This window comes from Coregonus lavaretus (genome assembly GCF_964263955.1).
Source record: "Coregonus lavaretus genome assembly, chromosome: 4".
NCBI classification, from domain to species: domain Eukaryota; kingdom Metazoa; phylum Chordata; class Actinopteri; order Salmoniformes; family Salmonidae; genus Coregonus; species Coregonus lavaretus.
In genome coordinates this window covers 67,885,530-67,909,116 of record NC_139991.1, presented here as the reverse complement: position 1 = coordinate 67,909,116, position 23,587 = coordinate 67,885,530, and the positions used below count along the sequence as shown (strand labels likewise).

Genomic DNA, 23,587 nt, shown 5'->3' with positions numbered 1-23,587 from the left:
TTGCCGGTGAGACAGGAGATGAGGGCGGAAACGCTCTCGTGTCCCGAGGGCGCCGGGTGTACGGTGGCCAGGTAGAGCTCCACCTGCAGAAGGAACCCCTGACACCCGGCTGCGGTGCCATCATACGCCCTCGGGAGCGAGAGCCGAATTCCCCTGGATTCCGGAGCTTGGATGGCCGGGCTGGCCGATGGTGGAGGTACGGGAGGTGGAGGTGTGGGTACCCCTCTGGTATCCCATCGGTGTAGAGTGTTGATCACGTCCTGCAGGGCGACCCTGAGTTGTTGTATCCTCTCGTCCTGCCCGCGGACGCGCTCCTCCATCGACTCGTGCGCTGCTGCTGCTCCTGCTGACTCCATGGTGGTGTGTTACTCTGTCAGAACCGGCTGATGTGGATGTGGTGGAGGAGTCACACGCAGGACACAGAAGCTAAGTCAAACCGACTTTACTGCACAAAATTAAACAAGACACTGGGCCTCAACAAAACAGGAGGCGAATGATACGCAGCAGTGCGTAAAACACTATAATCCTAGGCGCACGAAACAAACAGTGCGACGGATAAGACTATACAAAATACGAAATACGAGCAGCACCCATAGACAGGCGAACAATAACACACAACACACGACTAACAAAACGAGAAACTTATAGGGGACATAATTAACCCAAACGGAAACAGGTGTACAATAAAGACAAAACCAAACAAACATCGATAACATACAACGGTGGTAGCTAGTACTCCGGGGACGACGACCGCCGAAGCCTGCCCGAGCAAGGAGGAGGAGCAGCCTCGGCCGACACCGTGACAGTTTTCACACACTGTTGCTGGTATTTTGGCCCATTCCTCCATGCAGATCTCCTCTAGAGCAGTGATGTTTTGGGGCTGTCGCTGGGCAACACGCATTTTCAACTCCCTCCAAAGATTTTCTATGGGGTTGAGATCTGGAGACTGGCTAGGCCACTCCAGGACCTTGAAATGCTTCTTACGAAGCCACTCCTTCGTTGCCCGGGCGGTGTGTTTGGGATCATTGTCATGCTGAAAGACCCAGCCACGTTTCATCTTCAATGCCCTTGCTGATGGAAGGAGGTTTTCACTCAAAATCTCACGATACATGGCTCCATTCATTCTTTCCTTTACACGGATCAGTCGTCCTGGTCCCTTTGCAGAAAAACAGCCCCAAAGCATGATGTTTCCACCCCCATACTTCACAGTAGGTATGGTGTTCTTGGGATGCAACTCAGCATTCTTTGTCCTCCAAACACGACGAGTTTGCACTGCAGGATTTGAGTCCCTGGCGGTGTAGTGTGTTACTGATGGTAGGCTTTGTTACTTTGGTCCCAGCTCTCTGCAGGTCATTCACTAGGTCCCCCCGTGTGGTTCTGGGATTTTTGCTCACCGTTCTTGTGATCATTTTGACCCCACGGGGTGAGATCTTGCGTGGAGCCCCAGATCGAGGGAGATTATCAGTGGTCTTGTATGTCTTCCATTTCCTAATAATTGCTCCCACAGTTGATTTCTTCAAACCAAGCTGCTTACCTATTGCAGATTCAGTCTTCCCAGCCTGGTGCAGGTCTACAATTTTGTTTCTGGTGTCCTTTGACAGCTCTTTGGTCTTGGCCATAGTGGAGTTTGGAGTGTGACTGTTTGAGGTTGTGGACAGGTGTCTTTTATACTGATAACAAGTTCAAACAGGTGCCATTAATACAGGTATCGAGTGGAGGACAGAGGAGCCTCTTAAAGAAGAAGTTACAGGTCTGTGAGAGCCAGAAATCTTGCTTGTTTGAAGGTGACCAAATACTTATTTTCCACCATAATTTGCAAATAAATTCATAAAAAATCCTACAATGTGATTTTCTGGATTTTTTTTCCTCAATTTGTCTGTCATAGTTGACGTGTACCTATGATGAAAATTACAGGCCTCTCTCATCTTTTTAAGCGGGAGAACTTGCACAATTGGTGGCTGACTAAATACTTTTTTCCCCCACTGTATATACACACACATAACACACACACATACAGTGAGGGAAAAAAGTATTTGATCCCCTGCTGATTTTGTACGTTTGCCCACTGTCAAAGACATGATCAGTCTATAATTTTAATGGTAGGTTTATTTGAACAGTGAGAGACAGAATAACAACAAAAAAATCCAGAAAAACGCATGTCAAAAATGTTATAAATTGATTTGCATTTTAATGAGGGAAATGAGTATTGACCCCTCTGCAAAACATGACTTAGTACTTGGTGGCAAAACCCTTGTTGGCAATCACAGAGGTCAGACGTTTCTTGTAGTTGCCCACCAGGTTTGCACACATCTCAGGAGGGATTTTGTTCCACTCCTCTTTGCAGATCTTCTCCAAGTCATTAAGGTTTTGAGGCTGACGTTTGGCAACTCCAACCTTCAGCTCCCTCCACAGATTTTCTATGGGATTAAGGTCTGGAGACTGGCTAGGCCACTCCAGGACCTTAATGTGCTTCTTCTTGAGCCACTCCTATTGTTGCCTTGGCCGTGTGTTTTGGGTCATTGTCATGCTGGAATATCCATCCACGACCCATTTTCAATGCCCTGGCTGAGGGAAGGAGTTTCTCACCCAAGATTTGACGGTACATGGCCCCGTCCATCGTCCCTTTGATGCGGTGAAGTTGTCCTGTCCCCTTAGCAGAAAAACACCCCCAAAGCATAATGTTTCCACCTCCATGTTTGACGGTGGGGATGGTGTTCTTGGGGTCATAGGCAGCATTCCACCTCCTCCAAACACGGCGAGTTGAGTTGATGCCAAAGAGCTCGATTTTGGTCTCATCTGACCACAATACTTTCACCCAGTTCTCCTCTGAATCATTCAGATGTTCATTGGCAAACTTCAGACGGGCCTGTATATGTGCTTTCTTGAGCAGAGGGACCTTGCGGGCGCTGCAGGATTTCAGTCCTTCACGGCGTAGTGTGTTACCAATTGTTTTCTTGGTGACTATGGTCCCAGCTGCCTTGAGATCATTGACAAGATCCTCCCGTGTAGTTCTGGGCTGATTCCTCACCGTTCTCATGATCATTGCAACTCCACAAGGTGAGATCTTGCATGGAGCCCCAGGCCGAGGGAGATTGACAGTTATTTTGTGTTTCTTCCATTTGCGAATAATCGCACCAACAGTTGTCACCTTCTCACCAAGCTGCTTGGCGATGGTCTTGTAGCCCATTCCAGCCTTGAGTAGGTCTACAATCTTGTCCCTGACATCCTTGGAGAGATCTTTGGTCTTGGCCATGGTGGAGAGTTTGGAATCTGATTGATTGATTGCTTCTGTGGACAGGTGTCTTTTATACAGGTAACAAGCTGAGATTAGAAGCACTCCCTTTAAGAGTGTGCTCCTAATCTCAGCTCGTTACCTGTATAAAACACACCTGGGAGTCAGAAATCTTTCTGATTGAGAGGGGGTCAAATACTTATTTCCCTCATTAAAATGCAAATCAATTTATAACATTTTTGACATGCGTTTTTCTGGATTTTGTTGTTTTTATTCTGTCTCTCACTGTTCAAATAAACCTACCATTAAAAATAGACTGATCATTTCTTTGTCAGTGGGCAAAGGTACAAAATCAGCAGGGGATCAAATACTTTTTTCTCCCTCACTGTATGTGTGTATATATATGTGTGTGTGTATATATATGTGTGTGTATAATGTGTGTGTATATATGTGTGTATAATGTGTGTGTATAATGTGTGTGTATATGTGTGTGTATATATGTGTGTGTGTATTATGTGTGTGTATAGATGTGTGTGTAATGTGTGTGTATATATGTGTGTGTATAATGTGTGTATCGCACTCTAGGTGGAGCAACAAGGCAGCCAGGTGGAGCTGCTGAGAGTGAAGAACTCGGTCCTGTTGGAGGAGAACAAACAGCTGCAACACCGTGTGGAGAGTCTGGAGAGGTCAGACAGTTACGGCCATTCCAGAGCCTGACCCATGTAGTGACCCGCATGAATATCATTACACACTGAACAGTATGAGTCTGTATGTGTGTACAATGTGCATGTTCCTGTGTGTGTTTGTAATATGATAACTAATATCAGGGGCGCAACTTTCACTGGGGAAATTGCATTTTTGTCCCCCCCCCCCAGTTTTATCATCAGAATGTGATACATAACGAGGCAACGGTGTGCTTTAGGACCATGCGGACGCCTCCAAGCGGTCGGGTAGGCTGTTTGGAGTGTTTATCCGACTGGATTAAAAAAAAAATATATATATATATATATATATATATATACAGTGGGGGAAAAAAGTATTTAGTCAGCCACCAATTGTGCAAGTTCTCCCACTTAAAAAGATGAGAGAGGCCTGTAATTCTCATCATAGGTACACGTCAACTATGAGAGACAAAATGAGGAAAAAAATTCCAGAAAATCACATTGTAGGATTTTTAATGAATTTATTTGCAAATTATGGTGAACAATAAGTATTTGGTCAATAACAAAAGTTTCTCAATACTTTGTTATATACCCTTTGTTGGCAATGACACAGGTCAAACGTTTTCTGTAAGTCTTCACAAGGTTTTCACACACTGTTGCTGATATTTTGGCCCATTCCTCCATGCAGATCTCCTCTAGAGCAGTGATGTTTTGGGGCTGTCGCTGGGCAACACGGACTTTCAACTTCCTCCAAAGATTTTCTATGGGGTTGAGATCTGGAGACTGGCTAGGCCACTCCAGGACCTTGAAATGCTTCTTACGAAGGCACTCCTTCGTTGCCCGGGCGGTGTGTTTGGGATCATTGTCATGCTGAAAGACCCTGCCACGTTTCATCTTCAATGCCCTTGCTGATGGAAGGAGGTTTTCACTCAAAATCTCACGATACATGGCCCCATTCATTCTTTCCTTTACACGGATCAGTCGTCCTGGTCCCTTTGCAGAAAAACAGCCCCAAAGCATGATGTTTCCACCCCCATGCTTCACAGTAGGTATGGTGTTCTTTGGAAGCAACTCAGCATTCTTTGTCCTCCAAACATGACGAGTTGAGTTTTTACCAAAAAGTTATATTTTGGTTTCATCTGACCATATGACATTCTCCCAATCCTCTTCTGGATCATCCAAATGCACTCTAGCAAACTTCAGACGGGCCTGGACATGTACTGGCTTAAGCAGGGGGACACGTCTGGCACTGCAGGATTTGAGTCCCTGGCGGCGTAGTGTGTTACTGATGGTAGGCTTTGTTACTTTGGTCCCAGCTCTCTGCAGGTCATTCACTAGGTCCCCCCGTGTGGTTCTGGGATTTTTGCTCACCGTTCTTGTGATCATTTTGACCCCACGGGGTGAGATCTTGCGTGGAGCCCCAGATCGAGGGAGATTATCGGTGGTCTTGTATGTCTTCCATTTCCTAATAATTGCTCCCACAGTTGATTTCTTCAAACCAAGCTGCTTACCTATTGCAGATTCAGTCTTCCCAGCCTGGTGCAGGTCTACAATTTTGTTTCTGGTGTCCTTTGACAGCTCTTTGGTCTTGGCCATAGTGGAGTTTGGAGTGTGACTGTTTGAGGTTGTGGACAGGTGTCTTTTATACTGATAACAAGTTCAAACAGGTGCCATTAATACAGGTAACGAGTGGAGGAAAGAGGAGCCTCTTAAAGAAGAAGTTACAGGTCTGTGAGAGCCAGAAATCTTGCTTGTTTGTAGGTGACCAAATACTTATTTTCCACCATAATTTGCAAATAAATTCATAAAAAATCCTACAATGTGATTTTCTGGGTTTTTTCTCTCTCAATTTGTCTGTCATAGTTGACGTGTACCTATGATGAAAATTACAGGCCTCTCTCATCTTTTTAAGTGGGAGAACTTGCACAATTGGTGGCTGACTAAATACTTTTTTCCCCCACTGTATATATATATATCTGGCTCTCACAGACCTGTAACTTCTTCTTTAAGAGGCTCCTCTGTCCTCCACTCGTTACCTGTATTAATGGCACCTGTTTCAACTTGTTATCAGTATAAAAGACACCTGTCCACAACCTCCAACAGTCACACTCCAAACTCCACTATGGCCAAGACCAAAGAGCTGTCAAAGGACACCAGAAACAAAATTGTAGACCTGCACCAGGCTGGGAAGACTGAATCTGCAATAGGTAAGCAGCTTTGTTTGAAGAAATCAACTGTGGGAGCAATTATTAGGAAATGGAAGACATACAAGACCACTGATAATCTCCCTCGATCTGGGGCTCCACGCAAGATCTCACCCCGTGGGGTCAAAATGATCACAAGAACGGTGAGCAAAAATCCCAGAACCACACGGGGGGACCTAGTGAATGACCTGCAGAGAGCTGGGACCAAAGTAACAAAGCCTACCATCAGTAACACACTACGCCGCCAGGGACTCAAATCCTGCAGTGCCAGACGTGTCCCCCTGCTTAAGCCAGTACATGTCCAGGCCCGTCTGAAGTTTGCTAGAGTGCATTTGGATGATCCAGAAGAGGATTGGGAGAATGTCATATGGTCAGATGAAACCAAAATATAACTTTTTGGTAAAAACTCAACTCGTCGTGTTTGGAGGACAAAGAATGCTGAGTTGCATCCAAAGAACACCATACCTACTGTGAAGCATAGGGGTGGAAACATCATGCTTTGGGGCTGTTTTTCTGCAAAGGGACCAGGACGACTGATCCGTGTAAAGGAAAGAATGAATGGGGCCATGTATCGTGAGATTTTGAGTGAAAACCTCCTTCCATCAGCAAGGGCATTGAAGATGAAACGTGGCTGGGTCTTTCAGCATGACAATGATCCCAAATACACCGCCCGGTCAACGAAGGAGTGGCTTCGTAAGAAGCATTTCAAGGTCCTGGAGTGGCATAGCCAGTCTCCAGATCTCAACCCCATAGAAAATCTTTGGAGGGAGTTGAAAGTCCGTGTTGCCCAGCGACAGCCCCAAAACATCACTGCTCTAGAGGAGATCTGCATGGAGGAATGGGCCAAAATACCAGCAACAGTGTGTGAAAACCTTGTGAAGACTTACAGAAAATGTTTGACCTGTGTCATTGCCAACAAAGGGTATATAACAAAGTATTGAGAAACTTTTGTTATTGACCAAATACTTATTTTCCACCATAATTTGCAAATAAATTCATAAAAAATCCTACAATGTGCTTTTCTGGATTTTTTTTTCTCATTTTGTCTGTCATAGTTGACGTGTACCTATGATGAAATTACAGGCCTCTCTCATCTTTTTAAGTGGGAGAACTTGCACAATTGGTGGCTGACTAAATACTTTTTTCCCCACAGTATATATATATATATATATAGAAAACATTATGTACCCCCCACTTCTAAAACCAAAGTTGTGCCCCTGACTAATATATCCAAAGTGACATACAGTACAGTGAGTGTATACATTGTTAGTGTGTGACCCTGGTGGATACATGTGACCACCCCCCGTGTGTGTTTATGTATACTGTTTGTATGGTGTATGTGTGAACATACCTGGGTCTTACAGCCCTCCCCTCTATCTCTCTCTTTAACCCCCCTGTCCCCCCATCCCTCCCTCCTTCCTTCCCACCGTCTCTCCCTTACAGGAAGTTGGAGGAGGCCACCAGTCAGAACAGGGACCTGGCGGGGGTGATCGCCAAGCGGGAGGAGACCATCCACAGCAACCATCTCTGTCTGGAGGAGAAGTCCAGTGAGTGCACCCACCTGACCCGCCAGCTGGAGGAGGCTTTGGATGACGCCCGACAACAGGTCTGTCTGGGGCTCCTGGCTGCCTGGGGACAGGGGAAGGCTGGGGAGCAGTCATTTTGAGACAAAAAAATCTCACCACAACATCAGCTAAAATACTCAGTGACAATAGTGTCCTTCCTTGAGGTTGTTTTATCCTTGTTGTAACAAGGTGAGAAGTACGTTGCTCTGTCTGATGGAGTATCTCTGTCCTGGTGTATAGGTGTCCAACACCCGGGAGCGTGCGGCCACCAAAGAGCGCTCCACCCATTCCAAGGTGGTGGACCTAGAGACACAGCTGAGCAGGACCGCCACAGAACTCACCACCCTACGCCGTAGCAAAGAGGAGGTGAGGGGGAGCGTTTCATAAATGCACATCTCAATCAGAGATAATTTCATAACTGTGTGTGTGCTCCCCTTCAGGCGGAGCGGCGTTACCAGTCGCGTCTGCAGGATGTGAAGGATCGTCTGGAGCAGTCAGACAGCACCAACAGGAGTCTGCAGAACTATGTCCAGTTCCTCAAAGCCTCCTACGCCAACGTGTTCGGCGACTTAGCCCTCACCAGCTCTCTGCGGGCCCCCTCTCCCATCTGAGGGGACCCTCCCCGAAGATTCTCTCAGAACACACACACACACAGACACACACACACACCTATGCCATCTGAGGGTACTCTCCCCACACACTCTTATTTATCCAGGTCTATATTCAGAGGGCTCTTTTCATATACATGAAATATGTGGATTTTGAGTGTGTATATGTTACAATTATACAATATCAATATGGCTATAATATATCACTTTTTTTTCAAGAGAGGAAAGTGTTGTTTGCAGACATCAATAGTTTACACAGACTTTACTTCCAGCTTGGAAAAGTACACCCAAACACACTTCAGCCCAGCTAAAACAAAAAAGGAATCAGGTGCTCGACTGAGGGACTTGAAAATCCCCAAAAACATTCCTTACCCCAGGACACATCAACTAGTGACTATCTGGGAGAATAAAGAAAAAGGAGCATTCTGTTTCTGGGTAAATCTGGTAGATTTATTGACGGGACAAACAAACAATAGGCTTACGTTTAGGCATGAATCGTCTTCATCAGAGCCTGGCTCCCGGAAAGTCACTAGTTGAATAATATATGCCATTTAGCAGACGGTCATGTAAGTCGCTTTTTACGTATGGGTGGCCCTGGGAATCGAACCCACAACCCTGGCGTTGCTGACGCCATGCTCTACCAACTGAAGTGTCCTGGGGTAAGGAATGTTTTGGGGATTTACTTCCTGCTTGTCAAGTAGTTGTTACAGTTGCCTATAGTTGTTAACGTCCTACTAAGTCCATTATGTTTTCACCTCTACGGTTCATGATATCTCAGCATACTGTATCATTCTGTGCTGTACCCTACTGTACAACACTATAGAGCTGGCCACCCACCTAACAAATGGACTGTACCAAACTACAGCTGTCCAGCTACCCTGTCGCATAGGTGTCATATATATAGCATCCGTCTATTTATTATCTTGTCATGTTATGGAATTGTTCCATTGGTGCTATGATTGATTAGCCTGGTCCCAGATCTGTTTGTGCTATCATGTCAACTCCTTGTCATGTTTGGCGTGAAAAGGCGCAGCATGATGGCACAAACAGAATGGTACCCAGGCTAATGATTGGTGCTATCTGCTAACCAAGGCCATATCAATGAAACTAATGATTTAGTTTGGGTTGTTTTACTGTTTATTTGGGTCAGTATTTGTCTCAAAGGTGAGGACACATCAACTCCTTCACCAATGAGGAGAGTCAACAGTGAAGGAGTTGATGTGCTCTTGGCAATAATTTAAACATTTGTACCTCTACTTTAATTATGAAATAGGATATATATTTTTTAAAATAATTATATTAAAGTATTTTATATACCTTGAAAGTGTATAGATTTATATTGAGTTACAATAAAGCAATTTAAAAGGTTATCCAAAAAAATCTGGTTATAGCCTACACTCTTAGTGTCAATGGTTTATGGTACATACACACAATTAGAAAATATAAAAAAAAATCTCATCCACTTTAATATACACTACCAGTCAAAAGTTTGGACACACCTACTCATTCAAGGGTTTTTCTTTATTTTTTACATTGTAGAATAATAGCGAAGACATCAACACTATGAAATAACACATATGGAATCATGTAGTAACCAAAAAATTGTTTTATATTTGAGATTCTTCAAATAGCCACCCTTTGCCTTGATGACAGCTTTGCACACTCTTGGCATTCTCTCAACCAGCTTCATGAGGTAGTCACCTGGAATGCATTTCAATTAACAGGTGTGCCTTCTTAAAAGTTAATTTGTGGAACGTTTTTCCATCTTAATGTGTTTGAGCCAATCAGTTGTGTTGTGACAAGGTAGGGGGGTATACAGAAGATAGCCCTATTTGGTAAAAGACCAAGTCCATATTATGGCAAGAACAGCTCAAATAAGCAAAGCGAAATTGCATTCCATCATTACTTTAAAACATGAAGGTCAGTCTATACGGAACATTTCAAGAACTTTGAAAGTTTCTTCAAGTGCAGTCTCAAAAACCATCAAGCGCTATGATGAAACTGGCTCTCATGAGGACCGCCACAGGAATGGAAGACCCAGAGTTACCTCTGCTGCAGAGGATAAGTTCAATCGAGTTACCAGCCTCAGAAATTGCAGCCCAAATAAATGCTTCACAGAGTTCAAGTCACAGACACATCTCAACATCAACTGTTCAGAGGGGACTGCGTGAATCAGGCCTTCGTGGTCGAATTGCTGCAAAGAAACCACTACAAAAGGACACCAATAAGAAGAAGAGACTTGCTTGGGCCAAGAAACACGAGCAATGGACATTAGACCAGTGGAAATGTGTCCTTTGGTCCGGAGTCCAAATTGGAGATTTTTGTTCCAACTGCCGTGTCTTTATGAGACGCGGTGTGGGTGAACAGATGATCTCCGCATGTGTAGTTCCCACCGTAAAGTATGGAGGAGGAGGTGATATGGTGTGGGGGTGCTTTGCTGGTGACACTGTCTGTGATTTATTTAGAATTCAAGGCACACTTAACCAGCATGGCTACCACAGCATTCTGCAGCGATATGCCATCCCATCTGGTTTGGGCTTAGTGGGACTATCATTTGTTTTTCAACAGGACAATGACCCAATACACCTCCAGGCTATGGTTTGGGATGAGTCGGACGGCAGAGTGAAGGAAAAGCAGCCAACAAGTGCTCAGCATATGTGGGAACTCCTTCAAGACTGTTGGAAAAGCATTCCAGGTGAAGCTGGTTGAGAGAATGCCAAGAGTGTGCAAAGCTGTCATCAAGGCAAAGGCTGGCTATTTGAAGAATCTCAAATATAAAATATATTTTGATTTGTTTAACATTTTTTGGTTACTACATGACTCCATATGTGTTATTTAATAGTTTTGATGTCTTCACTATTATTGTACAATGTAGAAAATAGTAAGAAAAGAAAAACCCTTGAATGAGTAGGTGTGTCCAAACTGGTACTATAGGTAAAAGGGAAATAGATAGATACAATGTATAATTTTTGTGTGAAATATTGTACAGAAAAGCAAAGATCTTTATGGTATTCAAAAGAATTATGCACAAATGCATGGGAATTGTTTGTATATTTTAATTTTTTCACCTAACTTTCTCAATACAGACGCCTGTCATAAGGCTATTGACTTGCTGTGAACTGCAAATCACCTTGCATCGAATAACTACCCATTTCTCACAATTACAGTGAGGGAAAAAAGGATTTAATCCCCTGCTGATTTTGTACGTTTGCCCACTGACAAAGAAATGATCAGTCTATAATTTTATTGGTAGGTTTATTTGAACAGTGAGAGACAGAATAACAACAAAAAAATCCAGAAAAACACATGTCAGAAATGTTATAAATTGATTTGCATTTTATTGAGGGAAATAAGTATTTGACCCCCTCTCAATCAGAAAGATTTCTGGCTCCCAGGTGTCTTTTATACAGGTAACGAGCTGAGATTAGGAGCACACTCTTAAAGGGAGTTCTCCTAATCTCAGTTTGTTACCTGTATAAAAGACACCTGTCCACAGAAGCAATCAATCAATCAGATTCTAAACTTTCCACAATGGCCAAGACCAAAGAGCTCTCCAAGGATGTCAGGGTCAAGATTGTAGACCTACACAAGGCTGGAATGGGCTACAAGACCATCGCCAAGCAGCTTGGTGAGAAGGTGACAACAGTTGGTGCGATTATTCGCAAATGGAAGAAACACAAAATAACTGTCAATCTCCCTCGGCCTGGGGCTCCATGCAAGATCTCACCTCGTGGAGTTGCAATGATCGTGAGAACGGTGAGGAATCAGCCCAGAACTACACGGGAGGATCTTGTCAATGATCTCAAGGCAGCTGGGACCATAGTCACCAAGAAAACAATTGGTAACACACTACGCCGTGAAGGACTGAAATTCTGCAGCGCCTGCAAGGTCCCTCTGCTCAAGAAAGCACATATACAGGGCCGTCTGAAGTTTGCCAATGAACATCTGAATGATTCAGAGGAGAACTGCGTGAAAGTGTTGAGACCAAATAGGACGTTAACAACTTGGTCAGATGAGACCAAAATTGAGCTCTTTGGCATCAACTCAACTCGCCGTGTTTGGAGGAGGAGGAATGCTGCCTATGACCCCAAGAACACCATCCCCACCGTCAAACATGGAGGTGGAAACATTATGCTTTGGGGGTGTTTTTCTGCTAAGGGTACAGGACAACTTCACTGCATCAAAGGGACGATGGACGGGGCCATGTACCGTCAAATCTTGGGTGAGAACCTCCTTCCCTCAGCCAGGGCATTGAAAATGGGTCGTGGATGGGTATTCCAGCATGACAATGACCCAAAACACACGGCCAAGGCAACAAAGGAGTGGCTCAAGAAGAAGCACACTAAGGTCCTGGAGTGGTCTCCAGACCTTAATCCCATAGAAAATCTGTGGAGCGAGCTGAAGGTTGGAGTTGCCAAACGTCAGCCTCAAAACCTTAATGACTTGGAGAAGATCTGCAAAGAGGAGTGGGACAAAATCCCTCCTGAGATGTGTGCAAACCTCGTGGCCAACTACAAGAAACGTCTGACCTCTGTGATTGCCAACAAGGGTTTTGCCACCAAGTACTAAGTCATGTTTAGCAGAGGGGTCAAATAGTTATTTCCCTCATTAAAATGGAAATCAATTTGTAACATTTTTGACATGCGTTTTTCAGGATTATTTTGTTATTCTGTCTCTCACTGTTCAAATAAACCTACCATTAAAATTATTGACTGATCATGTCTTTGTCAGTGGGCAAACGTACAAAATCAGCAGGGGATCAAATACTTTTTTCCCTCACTGTATCATATCCTCCGGTTCCAGAACCCAAGGCTCACACAACATTTGTTTCTGGGTTGCTGAGATTACCTAACACAATATCTCTTAGGTAGGCCTCATGCACAGCTCTGACCTGTGCCTTCATCAGAATGTGCCTTCTCTCCAAAATCCTCCCTTTAGCTTCAGTTTCTCTGGCTCTGCTCCTGAGCTCATCACGTTGCTGGATTATCGTCGCTAACTGTCTTCGAAAGGTGTTTTTCAGTACTTGCCGGGATCTCATCACCGCCCGTAGGCGTATGCTGATTGAGGTGAGAGGTTGGCCACAAGAAGAACAGAGAGTGTCACCATGGCCTCTCATTGCATTGTTCTGAGATCCACAAACAGTTATTCTCGGAATAGGCATTCGATACTGTCTAGCCTGTTCACACAGTTCCTGGAAGAGATCAAAATAAAGCTAAAAGTTCTACATCTAATTTCAACACAAATAATTGACACATAAATCTGGCCCTCGTTATGTTTAAGGAATGGTCACCCCATTTGTCTTTAGCTTTCACTTTCTGCACAAAAATACAGCCCTACCTACACAGCCTAGCCAGAAAAGTAGACCTACCTGTATTGTTCTGCCGGCTCGCACTGAGTTGTTTGAGATCTGACCAGGTCGTAAAGGGATCTGATCTGGTCGTAAAGCACTGACCTGTGCCCTCAACACAATGGCCTTTCTCTCAAACATCCTCACTTTGGCTTTGGCTTCTCTGTCTCTCCTCTGGTACTCGTCACGTTGCTGGATTGTTGTCACTAACTGTCTTCGGAGTCTGTTTTTCAGTTCATCTCGTGAACTCATTTCGGCTATTAGGTGGGTTGTGGTAGCGATGGGAGATCCTTTACAAGAACAGAGAGCAATCGTGGGACTTCTCATGGCATTGTTGTACTGAAATTCATGAAGAGTTCTTCTTGGACTAGGTAGGTTAGGCATTTCCTGGAAAACATCAAAACAAAGACAAATTCAGATAAATCTATACCAAATTCTAACACAAATAATTGTTGAGTGTTGGAGTCTGTTTTTTAACACACTGACACACTTTAATTCTGATTGAAAAGATAATAGGTGATAACTGCATCTGGTGCAAACACTTAGACCTAGTAATGTCTTTTGATTGTCCTTCCCAGCATGGAAAGTGAGAGAGTTCATGGCCTGAAAGGCCACGCCCCAAGAGTCCATGGGGAGGAGAGACAGAGAGACAGTGTAGGTATCTCACCACAGCAGGTCAGGAACAAAAGAGAAAGACACAATGAGTCTAAGACCCTTTTATAACCATTTGAGTTGTTTGGATTCGAAATCGGAGTTTACCAATAGAATACTGTAAAAGTGAACTTCCAATCACATCATCAGACCTACAGGCTGTAATCACAACAGCACCGACTGCTTCCCAGAGGTGTGACAGAATGGGGGATGTGGATAGCATTTGCATAGAGTGTTGATAAAAGTGAGGTCGGGTGTTGGGCCTGCCTACAAATCAGGCAATAGTATGTTCCACAAGGCATGGTCACACCAGATAGTATTAGCACACAAAACAGCAAAAATAAAGCCAAGATAGGCTTACCTGTAATTGTTGGACGTCAAAATTGGTTGGGATGACACCAGGTCGCAAACTGTGTCCTGAGTCAACTGTATCAAAGCTGTTGAGCAAATAATAGTTGTATTATTGCATCACCTTTCAGCCAGCGGCAGATCAGTTGCAATAGAACAATTTCGTATGGCAACCTCAATTCAGCAAAGGACTAATTCATGGAAGTGCCAACAGGATAATAGTAAAGAAATATGGTACTTACAAGTGGAATGTAATGCTGCTGCCATTGTCCTTTGCTGCCAAGTTCTCACTGGACACTGTGGATGCCTCAGAAGTTGACATCTTCATGGTCTGGTCTGTGTCTGTCATTGCAATGAATGTGAAGATTACAAGGGTTGATTGCTGGTTTATATGGGGTTCTGGATCTAGAGAGTCTTTCTATTGGTTGTTTCTGTCCTCTTTGTCATTCTATATTGATGGGGCTGTCTAACGTAAACAGAGCCGGAAATTGAAAGTTGTGACATGGTTCATTGCATGCATGTCTGCTGAGGAGGTACTTCAAGACAAAGAGCCATCTGGGAAACATGTTGCATTATAATATAAATTGAAGCACATTACTGTCCTTCTGTTCATAGGCATAACCTTGATTCACATGTGAAATGGGCAAGCCAGGGCAAGCCTATCATCTTTCTTTCTCTTTAGATACACACTTTGAGAGTGAGTTTTGTTTTCTGTGATCACATGTTGGGAGGAGTAGGTATTCTGTGTTATTTGCTACAAATAAATTATGTTAGATGTGTGCAGGCTTCCCAAGCCACCCAAGTGAGTCAGTACTACTGTAGGCCTAGAATTGGTCATGTTGGTAATTTGATACAGGGGCATTACAAAACAAAACATGTTTTATTTCTATGAATAAGACAACAATCATAAGGTGATACGATAGTACATACAATACAAACATACACATTTTTATACATATTTGTATAGAACCACCATGTATTCTGTGGCACAAGGCCAGGGTAGTTGCTAAATGGCCTGCGTCCTGCACGAGTACACACCCAGTCTACTTCTACACATGTGAAACAGTCACTAAATGAATGTGATATGATATAGTTTCATTATCACTGGAAAATAATGATAATTTAAGTCACATTTATTACAAATGTATTACATGAGCATGCAAAAGTATGAGATGATGAGGTTCGGTATTTCCCGGTAGTCCCCGTCACACATTCGGTGCTGCGGTGTATGATGTCACTTGCGACATCCCAAACAGCTCGCGCTACAGCCCGAAACAGCTCGACGCAGTCGACAGCTATTTCATTCCGGGAGGTTTCCACACGTTTTTGATCCGGTTCTAGAAAGCTACCCAAGCTAACTGCAAAGTAGAGGTAAGCGTGCACGTGGTGGGTTTGAATAAAAACGGATTTGGCGTTTACTAACTAGCCTATTCATAGAGTAATTTACCATCCTGCACTTTCTGCTTTTTCTAGTAGCTTGTGTGGGCTAGCATTTCAGTCACTCACAAAACGCCTCATCATATACCCCAGTGGCCTCACCACCCCCCTGCTAACTAAGCTAGCTAGATGCAACTAAACATTGAGCCATCTGGGAGATGCAAACCCGACAACAGAACCACAGAGTTTCTAAACCTACTATACAATTTTTTACATAACTGTCAGGGCACCGCCACTTCCTCCCTGGTATAAAATAAAAAGCTTAATTTATAACTTAATTTATTACAGACTTATCCTTATGGAGGAGGGTAGCTTCATTAGCTAGCTGAGGCAGAAACACGGCTTGTCAGCTTCCTAGCAAGTTAGCTAAGCTTCCTTGCGTTGACTTTGACCGAGCGAGCTCACACAACGACCCATTCAACAGCTAAATGTGCAGCTATTAAATGTTTACAAATCAAATACCCATTTATACATATGGTATGTAATTGACCTTAGTATAGATACATTATTTAATCAATTGTTATTTATTGTCAGTTGGCGACGGAAGACATATTTCGTGTCGGCCAAAGGCGAAGGACCCGCCCAGCACCACGGCCATACAGTTGGAATGCTATTGAATATAATGGCATCGGCTGTTGGTCTAGCCAGCCAAAGCGTTTGTAAACAGCAGCAATACTACATAGTGGCAAATATTTACATACTTCTAAATTACGGCTTTAAGAATAACCTAAACGAATCATTCTCACGGTAAGCAGAAAGCACACTTAGCAGCGCAGTTGACAGCTATTGTCAGCTGACTGTTCATTGTTTTAGTTATTCAGTCATTGGGTGGTGTCGATGGCCTTTGTCGATATGTCTTTCACCTCGCTTTCAATGCATTTTGATGGATCTCACATTGGGTGGTGGTATTGCTAGCCCTTGTATACCTAATCCTTTCTGATTATAATGGTCTTGATGGTGAGAACCACCAATTGTCTTGATGGTATGAAAAAAATATATTAAAAAAATAATAATGAATGCACTCACTAACTGTAAGTCTTTCTGGATAAGAGGGTCTGCTAAATGACTAAAATGTAATGGTGTGGTAAAGTTCTTGCACTAAATTGAGTTTATACTCACCCAAAACAAAATTAATAAAAATCCAAATAAATGCAAAGTTATCAATATTTGACAATATTTGTCTCTACTCCAACACCACTCAGATGAACAGCTGCTCCTGTCAGCAGTCCACCCTCTTTAGAAGTTTTGCCAAGGCCCTAAGGCAATACAGAAGTGAACAAACACGCCTTGCCAATAAAAATAAAAGATAGATATAAGTGTTGAAGTCACAGGGAGAGGATTTGCCCAGCTGGGTGGGTGATGACCTCTGAGAATTTGGACCACGCTGTGCCTCGCTTGCATCATTGCTTTTGACAGTCCCAACCACCACCCATTTCAAGGGTGGTGGCCAATTGTGGACATGACATAAGCCTTTTCCATCCTCAGTGAGAAATCCATGGAGAAAGTAACAACTACGTCCTCAAAGATTAGCATGCAAGGCTTGTGATCTGTGTTTGCTGCCTTTAGCTGTTTTAGTATTTACTTCTCCTGTGAGCTAGTAAGACCAATTTTCTAGCTGATGGCCTAATTCTGTGCTAATTTATTAATAGAATTTCAGGTCTATTCTCCGAGCTGCGGCCTGAGTGCTGAAAGAATTTCTGCGTTATGGATGAGCCTGTTCAGTTGTCTCCTCTCTGTCCTCATAGTGCGTCTGGTATTTTGCACCAATGTCAGAATTTAGTCTTCCAGTCATCACTCCAGACTAAAGACGGTATGTTCCAAACTCAGGCCTGGTTGCATTTTAGCCCCTAACTCCTTCCAATAGTCCCTAGCCCTACTATGCACAGATCTGAACCGATTGGATGGGGGAATGAAGCTCCGCTTAGCATTTCGGTGGGTTAGGTGGAGCAATCATAATGCTGCTGTCTGTCCCTATCCCTTCAATGATGTAATCACTGGAAATATATAGAATGGAAGGGGCCAGGCAGGAACCAAAATGAACTAACTTCATTAGCTTCTTGTGTAGTCAAGGCAGTTCATCCACCATGCTCAGAAATGTGTATATATTCTAAGCCCACTGACCCACCACCACCCACTTCCCTTCATAGCTGATGCACATTGTTTCTATTGAAGGGTGACAGAATGGGTGTGGCTCAACAACAAACTGCTCAAACCATAAGAGATACCGTAATGAAATACCGTAATGTCCCCTTAGCAGGTCTGTGTTTTGCGTTCTTGATGTGTGTTTTGCATTCTTGATGGGTTCAAGAACACGGTTGAGGTCATCAACTGTCACCAGAGTGAATGAGACACATGACCAAGGACAAATTCACATGAAAAACGTTTAGTCAGCACTCCTCACTTAAATATATACAAATTATATGTTGTATGGATTCCTTTTTAAAGTCCAAACCTCATATAGGCCTAACCCTAAACATATTAACAGTGGACTGATTTAGCTTCCAGTTCCTGGCATATTCAATCGCTTTTTCCCCCAATGTTTGTTTAACATGGTCAGCTATGTGGTTTCTCTGCTGGCTGACTGATAATCACATTTGAACAGAGAATGTGTTACTTAGTGACAGTGAAGTAGTCTAATTTAAAGCACCCCTATCCATTTAGTCACTCCCTGTCTGAAATGGTCAAGGACAGAGGCCACCCTTATTCAGTTATACTGTCCGTATATGTTCTGTTCAGTTTGTCAGTTTTGTTTAAAGGGCCCTACGCAAACAGAGCGCCGGTTATGGTCCGTTCTAAAATTTGAGCCTCACCAAAATATGCGGGTTATTCTCACACAACTGACACACAAAAAACGAACATTTTCCATCATAATTCCTCTTGGATCACTAACATTAGGATCTTTATCTTTATTTAAACAACACTGAAAACAAATATATTTAAAAGTAAATTATTCAAATGTATTTCGTAATTTCTCATTACTGCAACACAATCTTTTCTGAAGCTTGTTTTTTGTCATAATTATTTGTCTGTACACATCCACTACATGGCCAATGGTATGTGGAAACCTGCTCGTCGAACATCTCATTCCAAAATCATGGGCATTAATATCGAGTTGGTCCCCCCCTTTGCTGCTCTTCTGGGAAGGCTTTCCACTAGATGTTGGAACCTTGCTGTGGGGACTTGCTTCCATTCAGCCACAAGAGCATTAGTGAGGTTGGGCGATTAGGCCTGGCTCGCAGTAGGCGTTCCAATTCATCCGAAAGGTGTTCGATGGGGTTGAGGTCAGGGCTCTGTGCAGGCCAGTCAAGTTCTTCCACACTGATCTCGACAAACCATTTCTGTATGGACCTCGATTTGTGCACAGGGGCATTACCATGCTGAAACAGGAAAGGGCTTTCCCCAAACTGTTGCCACGAAGTTGGAAGCACAGAATCGTCTAGAATATCATTGTATACTGTAGCGTTAATATTTCCCTTCACTGGAACTAAGGGGCCTAGCCCGAACCATGAAAAACAGCCCCAGGCCATTATTCCTCCTCCACCAAACGTTACTGTTGGCACTATGCATTGGGACCGGTAGTGTTTTCCTGGCATCCGCCAAACCAAGATTCGTCTGTCGACTGCCAGATGGTGAAGGGTGATTCATCACTCCAGAGAACGCGTTTCCACTGCTCCAGAGTCCAATGGCGGCAAGCTTTACACCACTTCAGCCGACGCTTGACATTGCGCATGGTGTTTTTAGGCTTGTGTGCGGCTGCACGGCCATGGAAACCCATTTCATTAAGCTCCTGACGAACAGTTCTTGTGCTGTCGTTGCTTCCAGAGGCAGTTTGGAACTCGGTAGTGAGTGTTGCAACCGAGGACAGACGATTTTTTACACGCTTCAGCACTCGGCGGTCCCATTCTGTGAGCTTGTGTGGCCTACCACTTCATGGCTGAGCTGTTGTTGCTCCTAAACCGTTCCACTTCACAATAACAGCACTTACAGTTGACCGGGGCAGCTTTAGCAGGGCAGAAATTTGACGAACTAACTTGCTGGAAAGGTGGCATCCTATGACGGTGCCACGTTGAAAGTCACTGAGCTCTTCAGTATGGGCCATTATACTGCCAATATTTGTCTATGGAGATTGCATGGCTGTGTGCTCGATTTTAGACACCTGTCAGCAACGTGTGTGGCTGAAATAGCCGAATCCACTGATTTGAAGGGGTGTCCTGAAATAGCCGAATCTACTGATTTGAAGGGGTGTCCTGAAATAGCCGAATCCACTGATTTGAAGGGGTGTCCTGAAATAGCCGAATCCACTGATTTGAAGGGGTGTCCTGAAATAGCCGAATCCACTGATTTGAAGGGGTGTCCTGAAATAGCCGAATCCACTGATTTGAAGGGGTGTCCTGAAATAGCCGAATCCACTGATTTGAAGGGGTGTCCTGAAATAGCCGAATCCACTGATTTGAAGGGGTGTCCTCATACTTTTGTATATGTATAAAGAACAAAAGACACACTATCAGATTAAAGCCCAAATTGCTAAAGTATACGTTTTATTTTTCCAAAATGGTTTTCGGAGATGAGAATGCATGTTTCAGTAATGAGTGTTGCCTAGTTTGCATTTTGGGAATGGGATCCTATGGGCAAATGGCATAACATGATATGCCTATAAAGTATCTAAATATGTGGGATATGGACCAACAACTGTCTTGGGATGTCAAACAACAGTATAGGTAAGTGTTAAAACAGGTGCACGTGTCAAAATGGGGGATATCCTCCTTTAAGTGGCGGGGTTGCTCTTTGCTGAAACACAAACTCCAGATTGTGTATATTTAAGTAAATGAAATGGGGTTTATACACCCATATTTCTTGACAACCCCTACTTAATCAAAAAACTGATGTTTTACAAGAACACTATACAATAGGTGTAAGCAGTGGTCCTAGTAAATCATTAAAGTTACCAGCACAGGACACCTGTTGACTATACATTAGAATTACCTCATTATCATTACAGAAATAGACCTACAAATTATTTGGTAATGAGAAATGTGTGTTTTAATGAGGCTCTTGGCTCAATCTGCAAGTAATAGGAGACAGCCATTATGAGTCAGCAAACCATTGACCACATCACTAAAGCCAATTCATGTCTCCATGTTCCCTAAGTTTTTCCCAATTTGAACTTTTTAGTTATTTTGGTAATGAAAAGTTCAAGTGTCGTAAAGGGTGTGTTTGAGAACAAGATATACTTGAAGAAATTCAATGAACTTGTGCTCATCTAAGGACTACTCCTCTAGAGGATGCATCATGGGTGAATTTTTTTATTCAAATAAGTTCGGTTTTCTCAAGTAAAATAGTATAAAATTACTCAATAATTTCATCCGGTCGCATTTCGGTAATGAGAATATGGGGTGAAAATGTAAAATTCAGGCAATTGTAAAATTGATTTCAAATAAGACACTGTGCCATAAACTAGGCATCTTCGTCTTCAGAATGATACTTGATTCTCGCAGATGCATCATTGTTTTCTAACTCTATTTGATACTGCCATGGTTAAAACTGGTTTCATGAGAGTCTCCCACGTAGAACTACGTAGAAAAGTGTGTAGCGGCATTAACGCCATATGAACTAGGCTAAGGAGCCTCTCTTATCTGGATGTCATGCCAATGCTGTTACCCTGGCCTCAGTGGCCTATCAGGCTGCTGGTTGGCTGTTCTAACTCACCTCTCACTTTGGGCATGCACACTCGACGCCAAGCGAATAACAGACACTTTTATAATGCTGCGACTGAATGAATATTCTTATTGCAACTGTATTTATCAATGTCAACAAGTCATGTTGACATTGACCGTGTAGCTCAGTTGGTAGAGCATGGCGCTTGCAACGCCAGGGTTGTGGGTTCGATTCCCACGGGGGACCAGTATGAAAAATGTATGCACTGGATAAGAGCGTCTGCTAAATGACTAAAATGTAATGTTCGTTCAAAGCGATCGTTTTAATTCTCTCCTCTTTTTGAATGATTGGAAATAACCCGTTGATCTGACATGAAACTGTGGTGTATGTTGTTGCTTTTAGCCTGCGCAGGCACCTGTCATCATGTCCCAGTTTATTAAACCAAAACTGAAGGTAACGTGTGTCACTCCTGTATGTGAGTTTGTGTGTTGTATGCATTGCCGTGTGTTTTCCTATTGGAAGGAGTGTTCATTGAATGCATGGACGTTTCTGGAATGCTGAGAGCAACCAGGGAAAATGTTGGAGATCAGGCCATGATGCTGCTGTTTTGCTGAATTGAGGAAGAGAGGGAGGGAGGGAGGGAAAGAGGCAGAGAGACGCAAGGTCTGGGCGGTATCTTGGCTTGCTCCCCTCACGGCCTAGCCACCGCAGGGACGATGCGTCTGTCTGCGCTGCAGCGAGAGAACGAATAAGAGAGGCGTTCAGTTTCTCATTCTTCCTTTATCAGTTGAGCCTTTTCTCTGGAGCCTAGACCGAAGTGACTGCTGCTGGCTGCATGGCCACCACCTCTCCTCAGGTACTGATTGCAGAGACCGTGTCAGACAGAACAGGGCTCTGGATAAGCAGCCCATAATATCTTGACTTACTCTTGACTTACTACATAACCAAAGTTACTGGTTAGCCCATGTCCCTTCATTTTTGAGAATTTAAGTTGTGAGTAAATGGTTATGGTTAACTGTGTTAATCTAACGCTGGTCAGTTGATTGGTTTTAGTTTATTTGTATGGTAATTCGTCACTGAATTCAGGCCTGCGTTTTCTGCATGCATTGTGTGTTTGTGTGTAAGCAAATGTTTTTTGTCTTGACAGGACTTGGTTAATTTGGTAATTTGATTGGTTTTACCTGAATTCCGTGGTAATTGAATCACTGAATTCAGGCCTGCGTGTAGGCTACTGCATGCATTGTCAGTGGAGTTGTGTGCATGAAACTGAGGGTTTGTGTTGATTTGAACTGAGCTGGATTATAAATTAATGTCACTGAATATTATTTATGAGAAAAAAATACATGCAAGGGAATCATGTTTGCATTTGGCATGGTTAACCTCCACAGATGTCAAATCTCTTGAAATTGACTTTCCAATGCGTTGTTGACTGGGCGGCAGCCATTTTGATTTAATCCATAAATGATTGTTTTGGTGATGTTCCAGAGTAGGATTTGAGACTTGTATGACTGATTTTAAAGTGTTTTATGTGAAAACTTATGAAAATAAGAGTAACAATGAAGCAGAATTCAATCTTTTGTGATGTAGCCTAATCACACAGTGGATGGTTGGTTTGTGAGTTAACTTCTTCAGCTGCACTCACATCTCCCCTGGGCATTTTACCGATCAGCCAGGAGTGGAATGGGCTGTAAGGAGGGTCAAGGTTCACTCCGAGGGAGGGGAACTAAAGCATTGTTGGGCCCTTATCCTTTTCCTTTCTGCTACGCCTCTTCTCCTCTTTGCACGTGTATTTGGCATGTACTAAGTCTTCTGGGATCATCCTGCCGTTTCCTGTAAATTCCTTCGGTCTGCATTCACGCAGTATGGCGTCATATAACC

General features: G+C 43.4%; 2 protein-coding genes across 5 annotated transcripts in view; both read left to right on the top strand.

The window, feature by feature from the left end:
• Nucleotides 1-9,540, top strand: part of LOC311128384 (outer dense fiber protein 2-like) — a 28,977-nt gene extending 19,437 nt beyond the window's left edge. The window contains exons 16-19 of the mRNA XM_084160501.1: nucleotides 3,818-3,918; nucleotides 7,542-7,704; nucleotides 7,904-8,029; nucleotides 8,104-9,540. Of these exons, the coding sequence (XP_084016627.1) occupies nucleotides 3,818-3,918; nucleotides 7,542-7,704; nucleotides 7,904-8,029; nucleotides 8,104-8,274 (561 nt within the window). The 3' untranslated portion in view covers nucleotides 8,275-9,540. The remainder of the gene's footprint in view (nucleotides 1-3,817; nucleotides 3,919-7,541; nucleotides 7,705-7,903; nucleotides 8,030-8,103) is intronic.
• A 6,351-nt stretch (nucleotides 9,541-15,891) lies between these two features.
• The window catches only part of LOC311127995 (spectrin alpha chain, non-erythrocytic 1), a 48,172-nt gene continuing 40,476 nt past the window's right edge, over nucleotides 15,892-23,587 (top strand). For all 4 annotated transcript variants that reach the window (XM_084159922.1, XM_084159920.1, XM_084159921.1 and 1 more), the window contains exon 1: nucleotides 15,892-15,988. The gene's annotated coding sequence lies outside the window, so the exon portion shown is untranslated. The remainder of the gene's footprint in view (nucleotides 15,989-23,587) is intronic.